The 23,635-nt window shown below is 48.8% G+C and overlaps 1 protein-coding gene across 1 annotated transcript in view; it reads left to right on the top strand.

Moving 5' to 3' along the window:
* LOC123767096 (kinesin-like protein KIF14) overlaps positions 1 to 23,635 on the top strand; it is a 474,367-nt gene that overhangs the window by 351,722 nt on the left and 99,010 nt on the right. The window contains 1 exon segment of the mRNA XM_045756600.2: positions 13,779 to 14,000. Coding sequence (XP_045612556.2) covers positions 13,779 to 14,000 — 222 coding nt within the window.

Below are 23,635 nucleotides of genomic sequence, written 5' to 3'. Positions count from 1 at the left end.
GCTTGTAATTTTTTTTTCCATGTGTACACAGTGTGTGTGTGTGTGTGTGTGTGTGTGCACATGTGTATGTAATACACCTTTGTGTGTGTATTTGTGTGTGTGTGTATATGTATATGTACATAATATGTGTGTATATATATGTATGTATACTTTTTCTTTCAGAAGGGGCTCTGTTCCCTTCGCTGTTGATGGAATGCTGGGGGAGCAGCTTGCTCTGTTGACCCTCGCATGGTCCTGCAGTTAGTGGGGGGTTTTGTTTTTTTTCCGGCCTCTGGTGGTGGCAGCAGACGGCTTCTTCCCCTTTGGGGGGTTCAGGGCTGGCGGGGTGGGCTTCTTTCCCTGCACTTCGTCATGTTATCTTAGTGGGTGCATTGGACGTGGTCGATCTGCCCATCCTTTTGGGGTTCCCGTCTGCTCTGTGCAGACACGGGCCTGAACAAGTTCTTCTAGACTTGTTCAGTCTGCGCCCTGGATTCTATGCCCTCATCGGAGGACTGTTGTCTCCGGTCCAGCTTCCGGTCCAGCTTCTGTTGGGGCCGGGTGACTGGATGGTGGCCCTGGACCTCCAGGTCACTTCTTGGCACGTTCCTTTCCATTTTTCCGGGACTGGCACAGTTGGTGGTGGGGCTTCAGGCTTGCCGCTTTTGTTGCCTTCCCTAGTTTGTAATTGGCACTTTGTGTATTTACGCATCTTTACTGGATCTTGGTGCCCTGTCTGAGTCTGCTTGGGATTCGGTGTCTGGCCTACCTCGACGACTAACTGGTGTGGGCTCCCAGTCGGTCCGCTTGTCTGCTCGCCAGGGGTGGGGATCTTTCCAGATTGCCGGGTTTGGTTCCTGGTGATCTGGAGGCCGTTCCATCTGTGTCCGTCCCGGGTTCGGACTTGGCTGGATCTTGTTTAGGGCTCTTGGGCTGCTCCTTGTCTTTCCCTCCAGAAGTGTTGCTGCGGCTGTGGTCCTGCCTTTGGCTGTTCAACCCGGAACCCCCTCAGGCCCGACGGTTGCTCGAGCATTTGTGCAGGAGTCGGAACTTAGACGTGCTAGGTCTGTCCGCTGGGTCGGGTTTAGCTTCGGCGTCTGTTTGGTTCCTTCTGAGACTCCCCTTCTGCCTCTCTTGCAATCGTTGGGTTCGTTCCTCCGGGGATCTTGTGTTGGTGCTGCGTCACCAGCTTCCTCTTTGGGGTTTTCGGGGTTCCATGCATTGGCACCTCCCCGAGCCTCCGCTCGATTTGTTCACGGATGTGTCATCTCTCTGTTGGGGCTTTGTGACCAGTGCTCACCAGGTCGACCGGGGATGGTGGGGTCTGTCCATCCGTCGGGCTCACAGCACGGTTCGGGAGTTCATGGCTGTCTGGTTTGCGTTTCGGAGGGTTCGGGTCACACGGTGCTCTACCATCCAGCTCCATTTGGACTGCTTTCTGGCGGTTCTTTGCCGGAACCACAGGGTTTTTCTTAGGTGTTTGACCTTTGGGGTTGGGCCCTTCGAGTGGCTCGTTTGCTGGATTCTCTGGGTTGGGCTAACCGTGATGTACATGTCCGGGGTGTGTCCTACGTCCTGGCAGACAGCCTATCTCGGTTCATTCCTCTGTTCGTGGATTGGCCAGTCATCACCGACTCGTTTAGTTGGTTCTGCCGAACGTATGTACTCCTGGCCATGGACATCTTCGAGTCGGCGTGGTCTAGGCGTCACCCATTCTATGTGGCGCCCTTATCCCGCCTGTGAGGCGTTCACGGTGGATGCCTTTTGGCAGGACTGGTCGAGGTCGGGGTACCTGTTCCTCTTCTCCTGGTCCAGCTGTTGCTTCGGATTCTGGCTCGGTTGGAGCCCATTCCCAAGGAGAGTAGTCCTCTTGGTCCCTTGGTGGTTGGCCCAGCTTTATTTTGAGATGCTGCTTGATAGGCGTTTTCCCGCGGCTCCGCCTCTTATGGCAGGATGGACCGGTCGTGTATGTGACTGGTTCGGTCTTTTCCTCGGCTATTTGCATCTGGTATTTTGACGCGGGTATCACCATCTCTGTGGTGATCAGGTGGCTTTGTTGATGGTGTCCCACCTGCGAGCTTCGTCTTAGCGACAGTATGACGTTCCTGGTGTTTCTATGCATCTTTTTCTTGCTCTTTGTAGGTTGTCTTCTCTTTCGTATTGGGTTGTCTTGTCCTTTCTTGGGTTTTCAGGAATACAGTTATTTGATGTTTCTTACTGTCACCTCGTTTCGTGTGGCGCTGGCGGAGCCGCTCCGGCTTGCGTTCAGGGTGGACATCACATCTGCCCCGTTCCGTAAGTTTTCTCGTGTTTTGTTTCACCTCCGGCCTGCTCGTGCATCGCCTGAGCCGTCCTGGTCCTTGATCAGGGTGCCCTCTTATCTTCTCCTCAGTTTGTGGTAGCCCCTTTGGTTCTGGTGGTAGGTTTGTACGTTTGCAGCCTTTCTCCATCCTTCTGGCAATGGTCGAGACGGCTGCTGACCGGAGGGGTCCTTGGGTTATTGATGCTTGATTGGTTCGGCCGGGGATGAGTCCTGTGTTGTCCGGTTGTGCTTCTTTGCCGTTACCTGCGTACCGTGTCTGGGGATGCGCTTTGGGTTGATCCGGTTCCCCTTGTTCCCTGTTTCAGGGCTCGGGTCTCCCAGGTCGTCCGCAGAGTTTGTCTTCCAGCCTGCGGTCTATCCTTGTGCCCGTGCTGTTCGGACGTGCAGCTTTCGCTGCTGTGTTGGTGACATTTAGGGCTCATTTCAGGCGCAAGGATTTGAGGGTCGCACAGGTTCCTGGTCGCCCGTTTTTTTTGCGCGTCTGCTCCTGTGCGTTCTTGTTGTCTTGGGTAGCAGGTTGCAGCCTGTTGTCTCGGCTTCGCGTTGCGGAGCTTGTGGCAGCCACCTCCAGGGTCAGCCCTTTCTTTTCCTTCTCTTTGGGTATGAAGCTTCAGGGAGCCGTAGGGGCTCCCCACAAAAAAACAGCGTTGAATATAATGAAACGCCATTTTCTGGGTGAGCCCCGGAGGCTCCCTGGCAACCCTCCCTCTTACCGGTCGGCGTTTTTTTCGCGTTGGTTGAAGCTTAGCTTCCGAACTGATACTAGGCAGTCGGCGTGGTGAGGTCCGGGGCTCCCCCCCTCCCAGGGTGGGGATGGCTGTGTGGACGATCGGCGCGGCAGTAAAGTGTGATGTTTGCTTGTTTGCTTGTTTCCTTGGGATTGTAGGGAGTTTCTACCTCTCTGTTTGGTTTTATGTTTTGTTTTTACCATGTGGGGTTTTTGTTATGCCTACCTTTCTGTGTACCTAACCCCGGTCGATGGCAGATAAGGAAATCCCCCAACCACAAGGGGTTTTCCAGGGCCATTGCTCCCTGAAACCTCTCTGAAGGGGCCAGGTTCTGGCACTGGTCCCTGGTAGGTCTGAACTCCTTAGCTAATGTCCCGGTCTAATATAACATACATTAGCCCGATAAGCTCCAGCGAGCCTCCGGGGCTTATCCAGAAAATGGCATTTCATTATATTCAAGGCTGGTTTTTTACATATAGTGTGCACAGCTGTCTGTTCTACAATCCCTCTAGAATCGATTTTTCGTAAACTCTAAACGTTTGGAGTTATAAATTTTTGTCTAAATTTGCACATATTTCAAATGTCATATTGACAATTTTTTTTTTACACTAAACTATACTGAAAACCTATATTCTAAATACATGAAAATGAGGATCGTATTCTATTCTGAGAGAATAACAACACCAAATGAACAGTTGGTGGTATTTTATATTATTGCAGCTGATTTCAAAATCTGAAGTTTTCAATACTCAATTTTGAATATTCAATTAACCCTTAACCCTTAACATGCTCGGGGTCTAATATCCTGCCATCCGCACAGGCGCATGTCATTTTGAAAAAAAAAAAATTTTTTTTTTTTGCTAATCTGTTAAGTTCTGTTCACTGATCACGGGAAAAAAAAAAAATTCTATTGTACTTACTTTTGTTGCAATAGAGCCGAGAAGCTCGGTGATGACGTCACAATCTGCATGTTCGCTCATGCAGTACACGCCCGGGAGGTGTTGCGCGCGGTCCTCAAACAGCCAGAGTTGCCACAAATATATTTTCGCGCTATTTATTTACAATGTCTAAGCGCATTTTATCTAATTTTTTTTCACTAATTGTGTTTCAAATACTGTTTGAACATATTTTGTATCAATAATTGTTGCATATTTGAGTATACACAGGCGCACACTAATGTTTTCAATTACGGCAATATAATATGTCATTACAGTCTATTATATTGTATGTTCTGCTTATATTTGTATATATTTACACACACGCACACGCTATCTGCTTATATGTTTACATATTTACACACTCGCACACGCTATACACACTTTGAAGCACACTTAGAAGATTTCTAGACTGTGGTAGTCATTGAAGCAGTCGACAGCACATAATGGGATACCACACGTTTCACACCATGTTTGCACAAGCTGCCGTTTCTTGTCTCTACGTGTCGTTGTTTTACACACCAAGCAATCACGTTGGGCTATTGCACGCTTCACACCAGGTGGCAAATACTTAAGTTTGTGTGCTAGGAAGCCTTCAGTGTGAGCGAGGCGTGGAGTACCAGCATGCTGCAACAGTGGGTTTATGATGGGCCTGCTGAATACCTGGGACATCTTTTGCAAACTTTCCTAATAACTGTATTGCAGCATCAAATACAAAGTCACGGAAAGTGGGCTTACGTCCAGTTCTCACAAGGTACATGTTGAAACCGTTCAGCATGCTCATGTCCACAAGATGGAAGAATACTTTTTTCGTCCACCTACATGTCTTCCGCACACACTCTGCAGTGCCAATCATCATGTCTGATTTATCAATCAACCGCATGTTGATATTATAGTCTAAAACACAGTCTGGCTTATATAGTGGTGCGTTTGTTTTATGGCTCACTTTCCCACTGTTCACCATTGTTCCATCATGAATTGTTGTTGTCAAGTTCACCTCTCTTTTGTCTTTCCACCGAACTGACAGAATGTTATCACTTTTCCTTCTCTGACACTCACCAACTGCAATGTCGTTGTCAAACACAGGCATTTCCCTTCGTTGTGGCTTTACTGTACCAACCAATCCGGTTCTATTTTCTAGCAAGAACCGAGCTAGCAAGGGACTTGTATAGTAATTATCTGTGTATAAAATATGTCCCTTGTTCATCCACGGAGCCATGATGGTCTTCACTACACTCCCCGAGAATCCATGTTCGTCGTTACCGGGAATGTCTACATCACTAGCCGAGTACAGAATCATGTGTAACACGTATCCTGTCTCACAATCACAAAGAACAAAAAATTTCAGGCCAAATCGGTTTCGTTTTGAGGGAATGTACTGTTTGAATGGAACACGTCCCTTGAAAAGTATGAGAGATTCATCAACCACCAGCTTCTGTGCTGGTACGTAAAAATCTCTGAATTTTCCAATAACATCGTTCATGTAGTGCCTCACTCGCCACAGTCTATCATCAGGTGTTCGGTCCTGAACACTTCCAAAATGTAGACACCTGAGGAGTATCTGAAACCTGTCTCGTGACATATATTTCCCGAATAAAGGTGTTGGTATTGTCTTGTCCTTGCTCCAATAGTCATTTATTGCATGTTTGTGACAGTGCTTCATCAACAAACAGAGTGCCAAAAACACATACATTTCCGCCACTGTGGTATTTTTCCAACGCTGCAGTCGTGAAAATTCTGTGATTTCCCTCTCAATCAGGTAAGCAGCATGCAGGTTCGTTTGGTGTACAATGTATTCCATGAGTGGTTCATCATAGAATGCTGTAAAATATTCCATCTCAGCCATGTCCTCACCTTGATTAGGGAAAAGGTTTGTAATCCCTACATCTTTATCGTCAAAGTGAGGAATATTAGGAATAAAATCGTCACCATCACTCCACTCAAGTACACCAGGCGTCCTGCGAGATGCAGAGGAAAGACGGCGAGGAAGCGATGCATACCGGCGACCAGGAGCTGAATACCGTCTGCTGAGAAGCACGGCGGCTACGTGCACGTGAGGTGGGTGCACGTGAGGTGGGTGCACGTGAGGTGGATGCACAGTGAACACGAGGGTCTTGGTCCCTCATGTGGTGCCATGCGGTGGCGCTTGGCCGGGCGAGATGCTGCTGACGCGACAATTTCTCGCCCAGTTACACCACTGGTACCAGCCACAGGCTCAATAAAACTGTGATCTGAGTCACTAAACCCAGAAAAGGAGTCACCTCCCTCTGACTCGTCACCCTCAAACAGAAAATATCCACAGGAACTGTGAGGTCGTGGTAGAATTGGGGTAGAAACTGGGCGAGGAGGCATCGGTGAGCGTATGGGCCTCGCCATGGCATGGCGGTCATTCTCACTTTCACTGCTGCTGCTGCTATCACCCGACAACTGTGTATAATCCTCATCGTTGTCTGAATCGTCAAACACACTTTCTTCACCTTCAGAGAATAATTCGTGGGCTATTTGCTCTGGGGTGAGGGACTGAGTGGTGCGTGCCCGTGAGGCGTTTGACCGTGCGATCGCCATGGTGACTCTCGCTAAACTGAGGCCTCCCATGCCTTCGGATCGTGAGCGGGAATTTTTTTCAAAATGGCCGCTGTTTACTAGAGCCCCTGGGCAGCGTATGGGACCCCCAGCTACACCGCGGGCCATTCAAATCGTGCGCGGTACCCATACACTTCATATGAAGTGAAGCGCAGTTGACTGGTAAAACGATTTACACTTCATATGAAGTGATGCGCACTTTAAGGGTTAACATGAAAGATCAAAAAATCTTTCTATTACTAATTTTTCATTTTTGTTAATTATGTTGAGTTTTTACCACACATTGAAAACTAGTTATAAAATATTGTCTGGCATTAATGTTTCTTGGATGATAGGAATGTTAGGAGAGCCAGTGCAGTATTATGTACTAGTCGGCAGCTGTTGGGGCTCATATGCAGATGGGATGTACAGTTTTTTGTTTTTGAAGTTTGACTGTCAAAACATAACTCATTGTAGATAAAGATATAAACAGATAAACATTGATAATTGCAGTTGAAAGATTCTATGTTTAAGCTGGCTGACTATATATATTATGTTAATTAAGAAATGTAATTAAATTTACCAAAAGTATGGAACTAAATGCACAAAATAAGGTTTTGCACATTCCAGAAAATGCTGGGATATGCTAGGGATTTGAGCATGATGTAGAAGAACATGCAGAACTTAAAACTCTGACATGTCAGCTGTCAAGGATGGGAAATGCTATTATCTTGAATGACCAGATTACCATGTGAGAGGAATAGTGTTTTACAGACCCTGGTGGGTTTTCCGGGGTTTTGGGTTGATCTGATATCATGTTTTCCTTTCCTTGTAGAGAGCCACATTCTCTTGAGTCTTGGGTGAGCCACAGAGTCTTGGGGTGAAAATAGTGTACTATATTTATATTTCATGGTTTTTATTTGTGTAGTGATCATGAATCTACATGCAAATGTATTATTTTAATGCAGTATAGCAAATTGAAAAATCTAACAGTAATTTTTTCTGGGGGGAGCCCCGGAGGCTCCCCGGAGCTTTACCGGCTGATATGCTAATGTCAGACTTTGGCATCAGTCATGTGTATGGAGTTCTAGGGCCTACCGGGGACCACGAGCCAGAACCTGGCCCCCCTCAGAGAGGCAAGGGGAGCAATGGCCTATAGAAACCCCCGTGTGGTTGGAAGCATTCTATGTCTGCCATCAACCGGGTCAAGCATCCAGAAAGGTAAGCATTCCAAATCAAACCCCTATTCTGGTGAAAATTGCTACCTAAAGCCAAACTAGTGGATAGAACTCTTCAACAGAAAACAAGGAAACTAGTATGACGTCATACGTCACCGTGCCGCTGTCTGCGCAGCTCCCCCCTCCCCGGGAGGGGGAAGGGGGAGCCCCAGACCTCCCACGCCGGCTATCCACCCATCAGTTCTTCGGCTGATGCTATAGGCATTGGTTATGTGCTCCGGCTCCAGTGGTTGTTTCAGCACTGTACCTAGAGTGTGGTGTCTGTTTTCTAGGTGGTGCGTGAGCCGGGAGTGATTCTTCAGTACTCGGGCTGCATGCGCCTAGGGTTCCCTTCCCTAGGTGCCCTGTAAGTACTGCCCTGGGGGCTTGGGGCCACCTTCCACAAGTTCCTTGGGTCCTGCCCCTGCTTGGCCGTTTACTGCTTGGTTTTCGGCCGCTCTTTGTGTGCTCGGGTGTTCTGTCTCCCTTGTTCGCCTTAGAGTAAGGGGCAGTGTTTGCACTGGTGGGGCGCAGGGTACTGTGCAGCTTGTCTTTACCAATCATAGCGGCCGGCTCTGTTCCGCTTGGGTACGCTGTCCTCTTGCGGGGTTTTCTTTTTCTTTTTGTTTATTTACCTGGTGGGGGGGTCTGCCTTCGTTCTTGTCCCTTGTGTTCTGAGTATTTTCTGGTGGTACCCCTGCTAGGTCCCCGTGAGTGTACACGTCCCGGGGGTTCAGCTCTTAGAAAGTTGTTTGGTAGCTTTGGGTGCCGGTTAGCAGTACCCTGCCTGGGATTACCTGAGCGCGAGTCCTCTTAAAGTAAACGCTCGGGACCCTGGGAAACCCCTGGGGGCGCGCGGGTCCGATGGATGTGACCCCAGAGTCCCCCCCCTCGATTCCAGCGAGTTTGAGGGTTGCTCTCACCCTTTGTCTCTGGGTGACTCTGTTTTGCCTCCGTCTGCTGCCTGTGGGGTCGGTGACACCTTCAACCCGGAGTCCTGCGAGTTTGGTTGCTCGTTGTGGCTCGGTTACCCAGTTATGCTAACAAAGCGGGTGCGGGCAGCAGGGGCGTTGCACTTGAGCCTTGGTGGTGGCAACGTTCTCGTGGTTTCCTCCCTGGGAGCCCCGGGGCTGCCCCGTTGTAGTTCGTTTTGGGACTTGGGGGTGTTGGTTGCTTCGGTTCCATCCACGCCCCCTTGTCTTTCCCCTGGATCACCCTTCCTGCCTGCATCCGGTTCTTTACCGTCTGTAGGTTCGGGGCGGAGTTTTTGGTGGTGTTGAGACTCGGGCAGTCTCGGGAAATTCCCCTTCCGGGGTAGTGACGGGGGCATTTGAGCCTGTTCCTCCAGCCATGTTGTATGAGTCTGCCAGTGGGCTCCCTTCCTTAGTGTTTTAAAGGCTGCCCCGGTTTTCTGGTACGGCCGGGGCTTTGGGGGAATGGCTCGGCCCCGGGGCCTGTCGTGTAGGTTCCCAGGGCTGGGGAGGGGCTGACTTGGGGGGGCCTTGGCCCCGTTAGACCCCGTGGGGTTTTTTATCCCCCTCTAGGCGGGGCTTGTGGTTACGCGGAGTGGGGTCTTTCCTCCCCACTCGCCGTACGTGCTGTTGGACGTTGGCCCCTCCCCGGGCTCGGTTCCTTGGCCTTTGAGTCAGTTGGTTCCGTCCTGTGGGTGGATGTTTCCTCCCACCCCTTTTTGGGACGGTGTTTTTGTCATGTTTCCCCGTTCGATGGGGTTCTGCGTGACTTCTGATCTCGGGTGCGCCTGCGCCTTCGTGTGCCTTCGGGACTAGTGTTGGCTTCTGTGTTCTCGAGGGTACGGGAAGGTTTTTCGTTACTTCCCGCATTATTGGAACGTCTGTCGGCTCCTCCTACTTGTCGCCCTGTTGGGCTACTTGTCGCCCGGTTGGGCTACTTGTCGCCCGTTTGGGCTACTTGTCGCCCGTTTGGGCTACTTGTCGCCCGGTTGGGCTCCTTGTCGCCCGGTTGGGCTCCTTGTCGCCCGGTTGGGCTACTTGTCGCCCGGTTGGGCTACTTGTCGCCCGGTTGGGTTTCGCCGTTGGTTCTTTTGGGCTCTTTGCTTCTTTGGCCGGTTTTATTGTTCCTGCTTCCTCTTTTGGCTACTTTTCTCGTGCAGTAGTCCTGGCTGGCGCCTTCCCGCAGGGAGGGTGTGCGGTTCGGCCAGCGTGTTAAGCGCATGCGCCGTGGAGTTTGTTTTGGTCTGGGCGGTGTTTCAGTGCTGGTGTTTTGCGCCCTTTTTGCTACAGTGCTTCGCCTCTCGTTCTTCTCCCTGGCTGCGGTATGTGCCCCTTCGCGCCGGGGGTGTCCTGGTTCCCAGTTGTGGGGAGGACACCGCAGTTTTCCCTGTGTCAGGGGTGTGGACCGCCTCCTTCGCCTCTCCCTGCTCTCCTGCGGGTCCGGCAGGGTCCGGCTCTGGCGTCTTCACCTGGCGGTGCTCCCAAGTTCTTCTGGGCACGGTTGAGTCGTGTCAAGTTCGTGCCACTATTCGCCAGGTGAGTTTCTGCGGTCTGGCGTCTTTTGGCCGGGTGCTGGATGCGGCGGTGTTTATATACCTGTCTTTATTTAGGTATATTTTTGTACGACTGAGACCGTTCGCACACCAGTGACTGTCCCTTTCTCACCCCTTCCGGTCCCCCTCATGTGCATGTCCAACCCATGCTGGAGTCATTCAGGGGACCCTCCTTTTTTAATGTTGTGAGGTGTGGGGGTTGTAGGGTTGGTTCTGTACTCACCTGGTAAGGCTCCTGGCTGTGCTTGCAGGATTTGAGCTCTGGCTCTTGGGTCCCGCCTATCTGGTAGAACTTGCGGGATCGTACCAGTGGAGTGCAGTGGTGCTATTGGCTCCTTTGGGGAACACTGTATTACCATCAGAGAGGTCTGTGCTTGTTACACGACCTACTTGCGAGCATAAGCCTTCTTGCTGGTTCGTCCGTGGACTTCCAGGGCGCACTGGCCTGTTTTCGTATGGCAGTTCCGGCCCGTCCTGGTTGTGGGGGTATGTGGGCCGGTGGACTACTGCTAGCAGCTGCCTGGTGGGCCACCCTCTGGCCGGTCTAGCCTGGCCTTGGGCCGGGCTTCAGGTGTAAAAGGGCTCCCAGTACCTCATCCAGCAGGTATCGAGCGGTGTTTCTCCGCCGTCGGTCGCCTGGTGCAGGTTTCTGGGCCTGCTGGGTTTTGTCGTGTCTCCGTTGGCCCTGTCTGGGGTCTGCCTGCTCCGTTCTCTGCCTTTGCAGAAGGGAGTTGCTATTTACATGTTGCATGTGGCAGTGGTGCCTGTTGCTGCTGCTGCACGTGTGCATTGGTACCGTGTTTCACGGTGGCGTGTCCTTGTTCCTGTGTCCGGTTGTGGAGTGGCACTTTGCTGCCGTTTTGTGCCTGGGGATTGCGTGGGGGTTTTTCTGTCCCAGCCTGATTGTCCACCCGTGGTTGTTCTCCTGGGGTTTTTGTGCTTCTGCTCTTTCTTCCTGCCTCCTCTGCAGCAGGGATGTTCTGCGTGTGTTCTTAGGGGTTGGTCAGCCTGTGTCCTGTGATGTGCTTCTTTGTCTCGGTCTTTTGCAGTTGTTCGTGCCCCTTGGTTCGGGTCCTGTTCTGGCGGCGACCCTTCCGCCTTCTTTGGTTTCCTAGCTTGCCCTGCCGGTTGTTTTTTGTTTTTTTTTTGGGGGGGGGGTTCTTGCGATGTCTCGCGTCAGACCCGTCGTTTCTGAACTCCTGGCGGGCTTGCATGCTTTGGGGTGTTTTTCTGTTCGGCAGACGTTCCATCTCCTTGTGCCGCCTGGGTTTCGGTGGTCGCGCCTGAGATCTTCTCGCGGCTCCGCCTTTTTCCTGGGGTCGGAGGGGCCTTGTCGGGGCTGCTTATGTTCTGCCTCGCGGTCTCGCCTCCGGTTGGTGGTCGGGTGGCTTCGTGGTAGGTGTCCCACCTGCGTGCTTCTCTTGGCGGCAGTATGGGGTATTTTGGCGGTCCTTCCTTTTCCTGTCCCTTCTTAGGTGGCTACTCTTGTTAGCTTGGTTTACTCTCGGCTTGGTTTTCTGGTGGGGGTTGGGGGCCGTCGTCTTGCCACATACTGTCGCCTCTTTTCGTGCGGCGCAGGCGGAGCCGCTTCAGCTTGCTTTCGGTCTTGGTGTTGCTTCTGCACCGTTAGTCAGCTGTCTTGTGCGTCGTTTCACCTCCGGCCTGTTCGTGCGCCGCTTGCACCATCCTCGTCTCTGGTCAGCGTGCTCTGTCTTCTGCTCGGTTGGTAGTGCCCCTTCGGTTCCGGTGTGTTTTTTCGTCGGCTCTTTCCTTTGGGCCTTTGCCTCTGGGGGTCGAGTCGCTGAGTTTTCTTGCTCCTTCGGTTTTCGCGTTTTGGTTGTTTGGTGGCAGCAGTCTCCATCTTTTCTGGTGCGGGGTGGGCTGCTGCATTCTGGAGGGGTCCAGGGTTGTTGGTGCTTCGTTGGTCGGGCCGGGGGTGTGTCGTGTTTTGTGTTCAGTGGCGGCCCTCCGCTGTTGTTTGCGTGCCACGGCGTTTGGGTCCGGAGCGCGTTTTGTGTTGATCCGGTTCTGTTCTTCCTGGTTCGCGGGTGATAGTGTCCCGGGTGGTCAGCCGTGTTCTTGCGGCTAAGCTGCCTGTGTTCTTCCCTCATGCCTGTGGCGTTCGTGGCTTCGCTGCTCTCGCTGCCGTCTGGGCGACGTGGCCTTGCGGTCTTTCGGGCATGGATTTTTGGTGTTCGTGCAGGGACCTTGCTGCTCGTGGTTCTCGTGTTGTTCCCGGATTTTCGGGGCTGTGGCGCCTTGGGTTGGCGTTTGCTGCCGGTTGTCTCGCCTCCTTGGGGGGTGCGTGGTGTCCGCCTCCCGGTTCCGTCCCTTTGACCTTCCTCTGTGGGTAGTTAGCTCCGGGGAGCCGACGGGGCTCCCCCCAGAAAACCAGCGTTGAATGTAATGAAACGCCATTTTCTGGGTGAGACCCGGAGGCTCCCCGGCAACCCTACCTTCCTCCGGTCGGCGTTTTTCGCGTGTTTTGACATCCAGCCTCAGAACTGATGGGTGGATAGCCGGCGTGGGAGGTCTGGGGCTCCCCCTTCCCCCTCCCGGGGAGGGGGGAGCTGCGCAGACAGCGGCGTTGTGACGTATGACGTCATACTAGTTTCCTTGTTTTCTGTTGAAGAGTTCTATCCACTAGTTCGGCTTTAGGTAGCAATTTTCACCAGAATAGGGGTTTGTTTTGGAATGCTTACCTTTCTGGATGCTTGACCCGGTCGATGGCAGACATAGAATGCTTCCAACCACACGGGGGTTTCTATAGGACATTGCTCCCCTTGCCTCTCTGAGGGGGCCAGGTTCTGGCTCGTGGTCCCCGGTAGGCCCTAGAACTCCATACACATGACTGATGCCAAAGTCTGACATTAGCATATCAGCCGGTAAAGTTCCGGGGAGCCTCCGGGTCTCACGGTAGGGAGCCGGTCGGCTGAGCGGACAGCACGCTGGACTTGTGATCCTGTGGTCCTGGGTTCGATCCCAGGCGCCGGCGAGAAACATTGGGCAGAGTTTCTTTCACCCTATGCCCCTGTTACCTAGCAGTAAAATAGGTACCTGGGTGTTAGTCAGCTGTCACGGGCTGCTTCCTGGGGGTGGAGGCCTAGTCGAGGACCGGGCCGCGGGGACACTAAAAAGCCCCGAAATCATCACAAGATAAGAATCATCACAAGATAACCTCACCCAGAAAATGGCGTTTCATTACATTCAATGCTGGTTTTTTTCCTAAAATACAGTAGATGCTTGGTAATCCACAGTCCAGTAACCTGAAAATCCTTGTAATCTGCAAGATTTATCCCAGGTAATGACAGATTAGCTACCTGGAATAATGTAAATAATTCAACAATTCTGGATTTATATTCCTGATAAACTTAAAATTAAAGGTTACATTGAATGTCCTGGAAACCAATAGCATTTAAGTGAGACTCGCTATAGGGCAGGTGGGAAGTTTTGGTGCAAGTGAAGGAAAATAGATTTAATGATTGATTATTTCTTTTATACAAATTTCAGCATATCAGGGATCACATAACAGAGCCGGGGCACACACTATCTGATGAAGATCTTACCAAGCGATTCATTCATTTGTACCATTCAAGCCAGGCTACAATCAACAGCCTGTTAGCTGTAGCCAATATTGAGAATTTAACAAACTGTGCAGAAGGGGTTCAGCTGCAAGAAAAACTGCGACGAATGTCATCCAAAATTGCCAGTTGCACGTCTAGATTCTTTCAGGTAATTATTTAATCTTAATATGAATAAATTAAATATTGTCCAATGTTATTTTATAAAATGTCTATTCAATGTAGGGGTGTACTGTCTCCACTCGATCATCCGGACTATATGGGAAGGACCCCCAGCCGGATTATCACATTTTTCGGATAATGGTACTTTTTCACCTACGAGTCCAAAAGTGACCATTTCCAACTATTTTTATATTACAAACAACATAATTTGAATTGCCTTGCCACATACAATTATTAAATATGCAACTAGAAACCTCAACTTACCTTGTTGGTGTTCGTCTTCTTGATTGATGCCACACATCTTGAAGTTAAGAATTCTTAACAATTTACGTAACCAATACTAACACAACACTAAAATTAACACTTAAAATTACTGTACAGTTCATTAAGCTAAGTTAGTTTTGACTGCCAGCTGCTGAAGCCTCACTGGTTGAGGGCATTTGGGTTGCCTGTGAGGCCTCACTTGTTGAAGGCGCTTGCATGCCCTCACTTGTTGAAAGCGCTTGGCTTGCCTGTGACGCCTCACTTGTTAAAGGCGCTTGCTTGTGCCTCACTTGTTGAAAGCGCTTGGCTTGCCTGTGACGCCTCACTTGTTAAAGGCGCTTGCTTGCGCCTCACTTGTTGAAGGCGCTTGGCTTGCCTGTGACGCCTCACTTGTTAAAGGCGCTTGCTTGCGCGTCACTTGTTGAAAGCGCTTGGCTTGCCTGTGGCGCGTCACTTGTTGAAAGCGCTTGGCTTGCCTGTAATGCCTCACTTGTTGAAGGAGCTTGGCTTGCCTGTGGCGCCTCACTTGTTGAAGGCGCTTGGCTGCCTGTGACGCCTCACTTGTTGAACAACACGTAACTTGTCTTTAATTGCTAGGACAATCTTCTTCCTCTTAACACTTCCAGAACGATTGATGCTGCTACCAGACATATTCTTCGCCAAAAATGTTCAAAATTACTATGAAAATTAAGAAAGTTATTTAAAAAAATATTTCACTAATGGCGCAACACTGTGAGGCCGCACTGGTTGAGGTGTATAACAGTGACTTGTCTTTAATTGTTAGGACAACTTTCTTCCTCTTAACACCTCCAGAACGATTGATGCTGCTACCAGACATAGTCTTGGCCAAAAATGTTCAAAGTTACTATGAAAATAAAAAAGTTATTTAAAAAAATATTTCACTAATGGCGCAGCACTGTGTATAACACGAGGGACGGACGCACATGGGTTGACCAGTGTTGGACGGGTCCACTTGGGGTGGGGCAGCTATAGCACGTTACGTAAGCCGCCAGGAGGAAAAAAATTCACAATATTTTTGAAGGAAACTTCAGCCTGTGCACAATGCTTTTAGGAAACTTATTTATTTGTTATTACATAATTACTAGTACTTATTTAATTTGTTTTTGGCTATGATTAATTGTTCTAAAATTAATGGTAATTCCTGTACCCAGGTGGTCCCTCCCGACGCACCCCTCCCACCCTCCCAACACCACCCCCCTCCTCCACCATGCGTCTAGAGCCAGAGACGGGATTAATACGGTATGGCCGTATTTTCATCCGGCCAAACCAGCTTTTATCCGGTTCCTGTGGCCATTTTGGCCGGATATTGTGATAACTTTATCCGATAACGATTTTGGCCGTATAAGGGCGTTTTCCGGATGTTTGAATCCCGGATAATCGAGGGGTTACAGTATTAGAACCCTTCAAGATTGGCATTGGTGAAATTAAGTGAACTTTCCAAATTGTGATTAATTTTCGTACCTGATCCGGATTTGTGAATGATCCAGATTTCAGAATAATTGCCCATTTTTTGTTTTTATCACAAAATTGTCTAGATTTTTCTTATTATAAAATAATACAATACACATTTTTACATATTTTGATAAATATATGTAAACTGATTTTGTGTGCATATAAATTGATGGTGTACTGATACAATATTTGGGTTAGAGTTGCTGTTAAGGAAGGTGAATGGGGCCAGGTTCTGGCCGTGGTCCCAGGTAGGCCCTAGAACTCCATACACATGACTGATGCCAAAGTCTGACATTAGCATATCAGCCGGTAAAGCTCCAGGGAGCCTCCGGGTCTCACCCAGAAAATGGCGTTTCATTACATTCAACGCTGGTTTTTTCCGGGACGGGCCTTCTCCGTCATGTCCCCCTCTTCTTGGGGTTTCTGCATGACTTTTGGTTTCGGGTGCGATGGGATTTTTGTGCCTTCGTCCTTTGTGTTTGCTTCTTTTTGTTCTCGAAGGTTCGGGACGGTTTTGCTCCTTCCCTTTTTCTGGTACGTCTGTCGTCATTCGGTTTAGCCTCCCTTCGGTCCTTTCTAGGGCTTGTGGGTTCTCTTCCCGGCAGCTTCTGGGTGTTTGGCCTTCTTGTTCTTTTGTGCATATCTCTTCTCTTTGCGCTGTCTCAGCGCTACTCATTTTCCTGGGGGTGATTTTGGTCCTCTTAATGAGTCTTTTCGCTCCTGCCCTTCTGCGGGATGTTGTTGTGGGGTGGCTCCTTATGCGGGCTTATGCTCCTTCCCTGTCGGCTGCACTTGTGACGGTGGACTTGCACGCTTGTGGCATTTTGGTTTTGGTCCTTTCGTTTTCTTTTCCCTCCTGGGGCTGTCGTAATATTGGCTTGCGGAGGATGTAGAGGTGCTTGGGGCCGTTCCTGGGTCTGGCACCTTGGTTTCTGCTGCTTGCTTTCGGTATCGATGTTCCTTCTGCGCAGTTTTGCAGGCTGTCTCGTGCGTTGTTTCACCTCTGGCCTTCTTATGCACTGCCTGTGCCGTCCTGGTCTTTGGACAGTGTGCTCTCCTGTTTTTCTTCTCCTTGGTGGTTGTCGCTCCTTGGGTTCAGGATTGCTTTGCCTCGGCTCTCCTTTTATGTTAGCATTGGCCTCTGGGGGGGTCGTGTGGCAGAGCTTCATGCTCTTCTCAGGCGCGGTAGTTTTTGGCTCCTATGGTCGTGGTCATAGGTTTCTTCGTCTGCAACCGTTCTCCCTTTTTCTGGCAAATGATGGGCCTGCTGCTTTCCGGAGGGGTCCTTGGGTTGTTGTCTCGACTTCGTGTTGAGGAGTGGTTCACCGACCGCCTCCTGGGTATGTCCCCTTGTTTTCTTAGGTAGTCTTTGGTGAAGTAGCTCCGGGGAGCCGTAGGGGCTCCCCCCAGAAAACCAGCGTTGAATGTAATGAAACACCATTTTCTGGGCGAGTCCCGGAGGCTCCCCGGCACCCTCCCGCCCTCCGGTCGGCGGGTTTTTTCGCGGTTTTGATATCCAGCCTCAGAACTGGGGGCGGGGATCACCGGTGCGAGGGTCTGGGGCTCCCCCTTCCCCCTCCCGGGGAGGGGGGAGCTGCGCAGACATGCGGCACGGCTCGTGTGACGTCATGCTTGTTAGTTCGTTTTCCTGGGGGAGTTCTGTCCACTCGTTTTTTACGATTTTTGTTGTTAACCAGAATAGGGGTTTGTTTTGTGGCGCTTACCTTTCTGGGTGCCTGTCCCGGTCTATGGCAGATATAGAATGCTCCAAATCACATGTGCATTTCTATGGGCCATTGCTCCCCGTGCCTCTCAGAGGGGGCCAGGTTCTGGCTCGTGGTCCCCGGTAGGCCTAGAACTCCACCCACATCGACTGATGCAAAATAGTTAGGGTATCCATATTAGCCATGGATAGCTCCGGGGAGCCTCCGGGACTCACCCAGAAAATGGCGTTTCATTACATTCAACTTTTTTTTTTTTTTCTAAGTTTGTGAGGGCAGGTCGGTGCCCACATTGGCACCTCTGGTGCCAATGTGGGCACCCATAGCCTCGGAGAAGAAAATAAAAAGTATTCAGAGAATACTGATATTCATTATATATGAATATATAATTGGGATTAAGTGAACTTTCCAAATTGGGATTATGTTTTGGACCTGATCCGGATTTGTGAATGATCCAGATTTCAGAATAATTGCCCATTATAATTGCCTCCTACTCCCTTATATAACGTAGATGATTTTGTTCAAGTGAAGCATAGACAAATGCTAGTATTTAAGAAAATACGAGAACAACTGTCCAAAGCAAATGCCGAGTTCACTCTAGCAAGGAATGCACGAGCTAAACCCAGTAAAATAACTATTGGATCTGTAGTAATGATACATAACCAACACAGGTCTGGCCCTATGTACAAGTTAACTAAGAAATTTTTGGGTCCATATAAGGTAACCGAGCTTATCAAAGGTAACAAGTACAGACTTAAGAACTTGGTAACAGGAGAGTATATAAATGAACATTTAGACCACATGAAGTTAGCTTAATTGACTGTTGACGAGACTGATGAGGAAGATGACAGTGAACTTACCCAGACAGATTCTCCTATTGGGATGTGGGTAGAATATAGTTCACAACTATATTCTACCCACCTCAAGACTCCGCCCCAATATAGAAGCATCAAGAAATATGGACCAATAGGCTTTCTACAAACACTTCTATTCAATACCCATTGTTTCTGTTCTGTCTTGTGTTGATACTTTTAATACCCTATTAATATCCCCTCCTGTTCTGTCTTGTGTTGATAATGCCACATCATCCTTCCCACCTCACTCAAAATGTAGATATAATATCAGAGAGACGTAAGTTCTAATCAGTTGTGTATTTGTGAAGTCTTTGAAAATGTAATAAGTTTTACGAAACGCGCCCGTGTCGCGTCAGACTAGAAATAAAAAAATGAATTTTGGAGAAGTGATTTTTGATTTACCTCCAACAGTGAAGCGTAATGTACGAAAGATTGAGAAAATTCGTGTTAGAATTATTAATCTTACTTTTTCGGTCATATTTAATAATATATGTCTACAGGAAAGACTGCTACCAAAATATACTAATATATATATATAAATATATATATATGTTCTGGCTACTAGGTACGACATATATATATATATATATATATATATATATATATATATATATATATATATATATATATATATATATATATATATATAAATATATATATATATGTCGTACCTAGTAGCCAGAACTCACTTCTCAGCCTACTATTCAAGGCCCAATTTGCCTAATAAGCCAAGTTTTCCTGAATTAATATATTTACTATAATTTTTTTCTTATGAAATGATAAAGCAACCCTTTTCTCTATGTATGAGGTCAATTTTTTTTTATTGGAGTTAAAATTTACGTAGATATATGACCGAACCTAACCAACCCTACCTAACCTAACCTAACCTATATTTATAGGTAAGGTTAGGTTAGGTAGCCAAAAAAAGCTAGGTTAGGTTAGGTTAGGTAGGTTAGGTAGACGAAAAAACATTAATTCATGAAAACTTGGCTTATTAGGCAAATCGGGCCTTGATTAGTAGGCTGAGAAGTGCGTTCTGGCTATTAGGTACGACATATATAAATATATATAAATATATATATATATATATATATATATATATATATATATATATATATATATATATATATATAAATATATATAAATATATAAATATAAATATATATAAATATATATAAATATATATATAAATATATATAAATATATATATATATATATATATATATATATATATATAAATATATATATATATATATATATATATATATATAAATATATATAAATATATATATATATATATATATATATATATATATATATATATATATATATATATATATATATATATATATATATATACCTAGTCGTACCTAGTAGCCAGAACGCACTTCTCAGCCTACTATGCATGGCCCGATTTGCCTAATAAGCCAAGTTTTCCTGAATTAATATATTTTCTCTAATTTTTTTCTTATGAAATGATAAAGCTACCCATTTCATTATGTATGAGGTCAATTTTTTTTTATTGGAGTTAAAATTAACGTAGATATATGACCGAACCTAACCAACCCTACCTAACCTAACCTATCTTTATAGGTTAGGTTAGGTTAGGTATCTGAAAAAGTTAGGTTAGGTTAGGTTAGGTAGGTTAGGTAGTCGAAAAACAATTAATTCATGAAAATTCCTCTTATTAGGCAAATTGGTCCTTGCATAGTAGGCTGAGAAGTGCATTCTGGCTACTAGGTACGACATATATATATATATGTATATATATGTGTATATATATATATATATATATATATATATATATATATATATATATATATATACATATACATATATATATATACATATACATATATACAGAGCACCACTTGGTTTCCGAACTTTAGTTATCCGAAACTTCCAGTTTCCTGATTGGGGTTGGGGAGTCATGCTACCCGAACAAAGTTCGGGTAGGAAGGGGTCCGCCCAGCGTCACGCCGGCTTGTTGTGGTGGGTGGGCGATGGTCCAGTTTGCCCACTGTGACTTCACAGATTCACGGCCTATTATTCCTATTATTTTGAATTGCCATAAGGCTGGAATGTTCATTCTGTGCTTTTGTTTTACATATCTGCACAATCAAGAAACATCTGTGCACCATGTTGGCTCCAAATGCACCCATTGCGTCAGTGATGGCTGACTGGTGGGTGGATTGACGATGGAACTTAGGTGGGAGGCAGTATGAATGAGGGGGGGGGAGATGCTAGGAGGGAGGGGGAGGTAGGGAGAGATGTTAGGAGGTAGGGAGAGATGCTAAGAGGGAGGGGGAGGTAGGGAGAGATGCTAGGAGGTAGGCAGGAAGGGATGGAAGTAGTGAGAATTAGGGAGGGAAAGGCAGGCTGGCAGGCACAGGCAGGCAGGCAGGCAGGCAGGCTAGCTTGCAGGCAGGGAGTGAGTGGTAGTCACGAGGTTGAACCGCGTGACCTTGAGAGATGGGATGTAGGGGGGCGGGTGGTTTGTTGGTGGTGGGGGTGAGACCGGCTCATTCCCGAAGATAAGCCTAACACACACTACCCGTTAGCATGATGGCAGGGGGGGGAGGCAGGCTGGCTGGAAAGGAAGCAGGCTGGCAGGCAGGCAGGCTGGCTGGCAGGCTGGCTGGCAGGCTGGCTGGCAGGCTGGGAAAGAGGCAGGCTGGGAAGGAGGCAGGCTGGGAAGGAGGCAGGCAGGCAGGCTGGGAAGGAGGCAGGCAGGCAGGCTGGGAAGGAGGCAGGCAGGCAGGCTGGGAAGGAGGCAGGCTGGGAAGGAAGCAGGCTGGCAGGCAGGCTGGCTGGCAGGCTGGTTGGCAGGCTGGGAAGGAGGCAGGCTGGGAAGGAGGCAGGCTGAGAAGAAGGCAGGCTGGGAAGGAGGCAGGCTGGGAAGAAGGCAGGCTGGGAAGGAGGCAGGCTGGGAAGGAAGCAGGCTGGGAAGGAGGCAGGCAGGCAGGCTGGGAAGGAAGCAGGCTGGCAGGCTGGGAAGGAGGCAGGCAGGCAGGCTGGGAAGGAAGCAGGCTGGCAGGCTGGGAAGGAGGCAGGCTGGCAGGCTGGGAAGGAGGCAGGCTGGCAGGCTGGGAAGGAGGTAGGCTGGCAGGCTGGGAAGGAGGCAGGCTGGCAGGCTGGGAAGGAGGCAGGCTGGCAGGCTGGGAAGGAGGCAGGCAGGCAGGCTGGGAAGGAGGCAGGCTGGCAGGCTGGGAAGGAGGCAGGCAGGCAGGCTGGGAAGGAGGCAGGCTGGGAAGGAGGCAGGCTGGCAGGGTGGGAAGGAGGCAGGCAGGCAGGAAGCGATATATGGGTGTTGAAGTGAACTGTGAACCACGTGACCTTTGAGAGTGTGTGTGTGTGTGTGTATGGGTTTGGGGTGAGGGGTGGGGGTGGTGTGTCGGTGGTGGGGGGAGAGGGGGAGGTGTGTCCGTGGTGGGGGGAGAGGGGGAGGTGTGTCGGTGGTGGGGGGAGAGGGGGAGGTGTGTCGGTGGTGGGGGGAGAGGGGGAGGTGTGTCGGTGGTGGGGGGAGAGGGGGAGGTGTGTCGGTGGTGGGGGGAGAGGGGGAGGTGTGTCGGTGGTGGGGGGAGAGGGGGAGGTGTGTCGGTGGTGGGGGGAGAGGGGGAGGTGTGTTTGTGGTGGGGGGAGAGGGGGAGGTGTGTCGGTGGTGGGGGGAGAGGGGGAGGTGTGTTTGTGGTGGGGGAGGGACCGGCTGACTCCGTAAGCCTAACCACACTCCACAGACCTGTGACCCAGATTTGTTTCTTAAATGTACAGTACATCATCGTATATTTTAGGCAGGATGTGCCTGCAGGCTGGCAGGAAACATCCAGAGGATGTTTGCCAGATGTCTTAATAATCAGTTAGGAACAATTAAGGACTTTTATAAAGCGGATCAGGACTTCACTTATTGATGAGTACAAACAAAACACGGTCGCATTTACGCCATGAACCTGACGATTTTTTCCCCTAGAGTTTTTTTCATAAATTTTTCGGAAAAATTTCTTTTTACATTTCTAGTTTATTTTTCCCCTCTATTTCTCGTATACGAACTTACATGTTAACCGACGGGTCTCGTCCCCAAGGGGTTCGGAAACCAAGTGGTGCTCTGTATATATATATATATATATATATATATATATATATATATATATAAATAAAAATACTGTGTATATATATGGAAGGGAGTACCACCTCTAGCTGGAAGAAGGGGGACCCATAGCCTCGGAGGAAACCACGCATAACGCATTAGAGGGAATGTTTAGATCCCCTCCAATACAGTTTCTGTGTGCCTTTCTCCTACCACCCCCTTCCTTTTTTATTTTTTGTGCTTTATTATGCATTTGATGGTTACAAGATATACATGGGTTGATACAAAAATAATAATGCAAAAAGGTGCTTAAAGGTTATGGATCTCTTGAAAAACACAACAATGGGAAACATTGATGAATGTCACAGACGGGTTCGATCATTGTTGCAAGTCAAACACTTCTTCGAATTCCTCTGAAGTTGGACTAGTGCCCAAGACGCAACAGGCATTTCCCCTCTGAATCGCAACACTGAGGTGCTGGAACAAGAAACTTTTTGCTCTCTGGTCTTTTGTAGCGCTGATCAATTTGTCCCCCAATTCCTTCAGGAACTTCAATGCACATTTTCCCCACGAACCGAGGGTCTCCGAGCCGATCGGAACAAAGCTGTAGCAGTGTGCTAGACCTCTGTATTTAATAATTTTCTGCGATTCCCTGAAAGAAGCAGTACCACCGCTTTCACGTGTGCTGTAGTGGAGGTAGGTACTGGCCAGTGTGGCAGCGCACGTGTAGTCCCATACCACTTGCTTACCATCCTTCCAAGGTAGCAAGGTGACCCCATCAGGGCGCTTCTGAGGGTCGTTAGGTCTGGATAAGTGTGGTTCTCTTTGTGCCGGGCAGCGGGCTGTGGCGAGGCTCCTCTTGATGATGTCGTTGACTTCTTCATGTCTTGCAATTTTACCCTGTGATTTACGACATACCAGACCATGACGACCATATTGGTCTGCCATCGCAGTTCCGCAGATGCACCTATGTTCGGTGAGGATGGGGGCGGCAAGGCGAAGGGCAACTCCAATGCGGAGAGCGTCATGACTGAGGCGAGTTCCCAGGGCTGCATTGGGCACAGCAAATAAAAAATCCCCGGCGTGGGGTGCTGTTACCGCTAGGAGGCGGGCTTTGTTTTCAGCATCAGCGTTGTCAATCATTGCTGTGACAGTCTTTTCCATTATGGGGCTATCCCAGTGGGCCTGCTTGTGGTCTTTTGGGACTTGTGGTCGGGGTTGAGGGTGT

The sequence above is a fragment of the Procambarus clarkii genome, chromosome 53, assembly GCF_040958095.1.
Source record: "Procambarus clarkii isolate CNS0578487 chromosome 53, FALCON_Pclarkii_2.0, whole genome shotgun sequence".
Taxonomy (NCBI): domain Eukaryota; kingdom Metazoa; phylum Arthropoda; class Malacostraca; order Decapoda; family Cambaridae; genus Procambarus; species Procambarus clarkii.
This window is presented reverse-complemented; position numbering and strand designations above follow the sequence as displayed.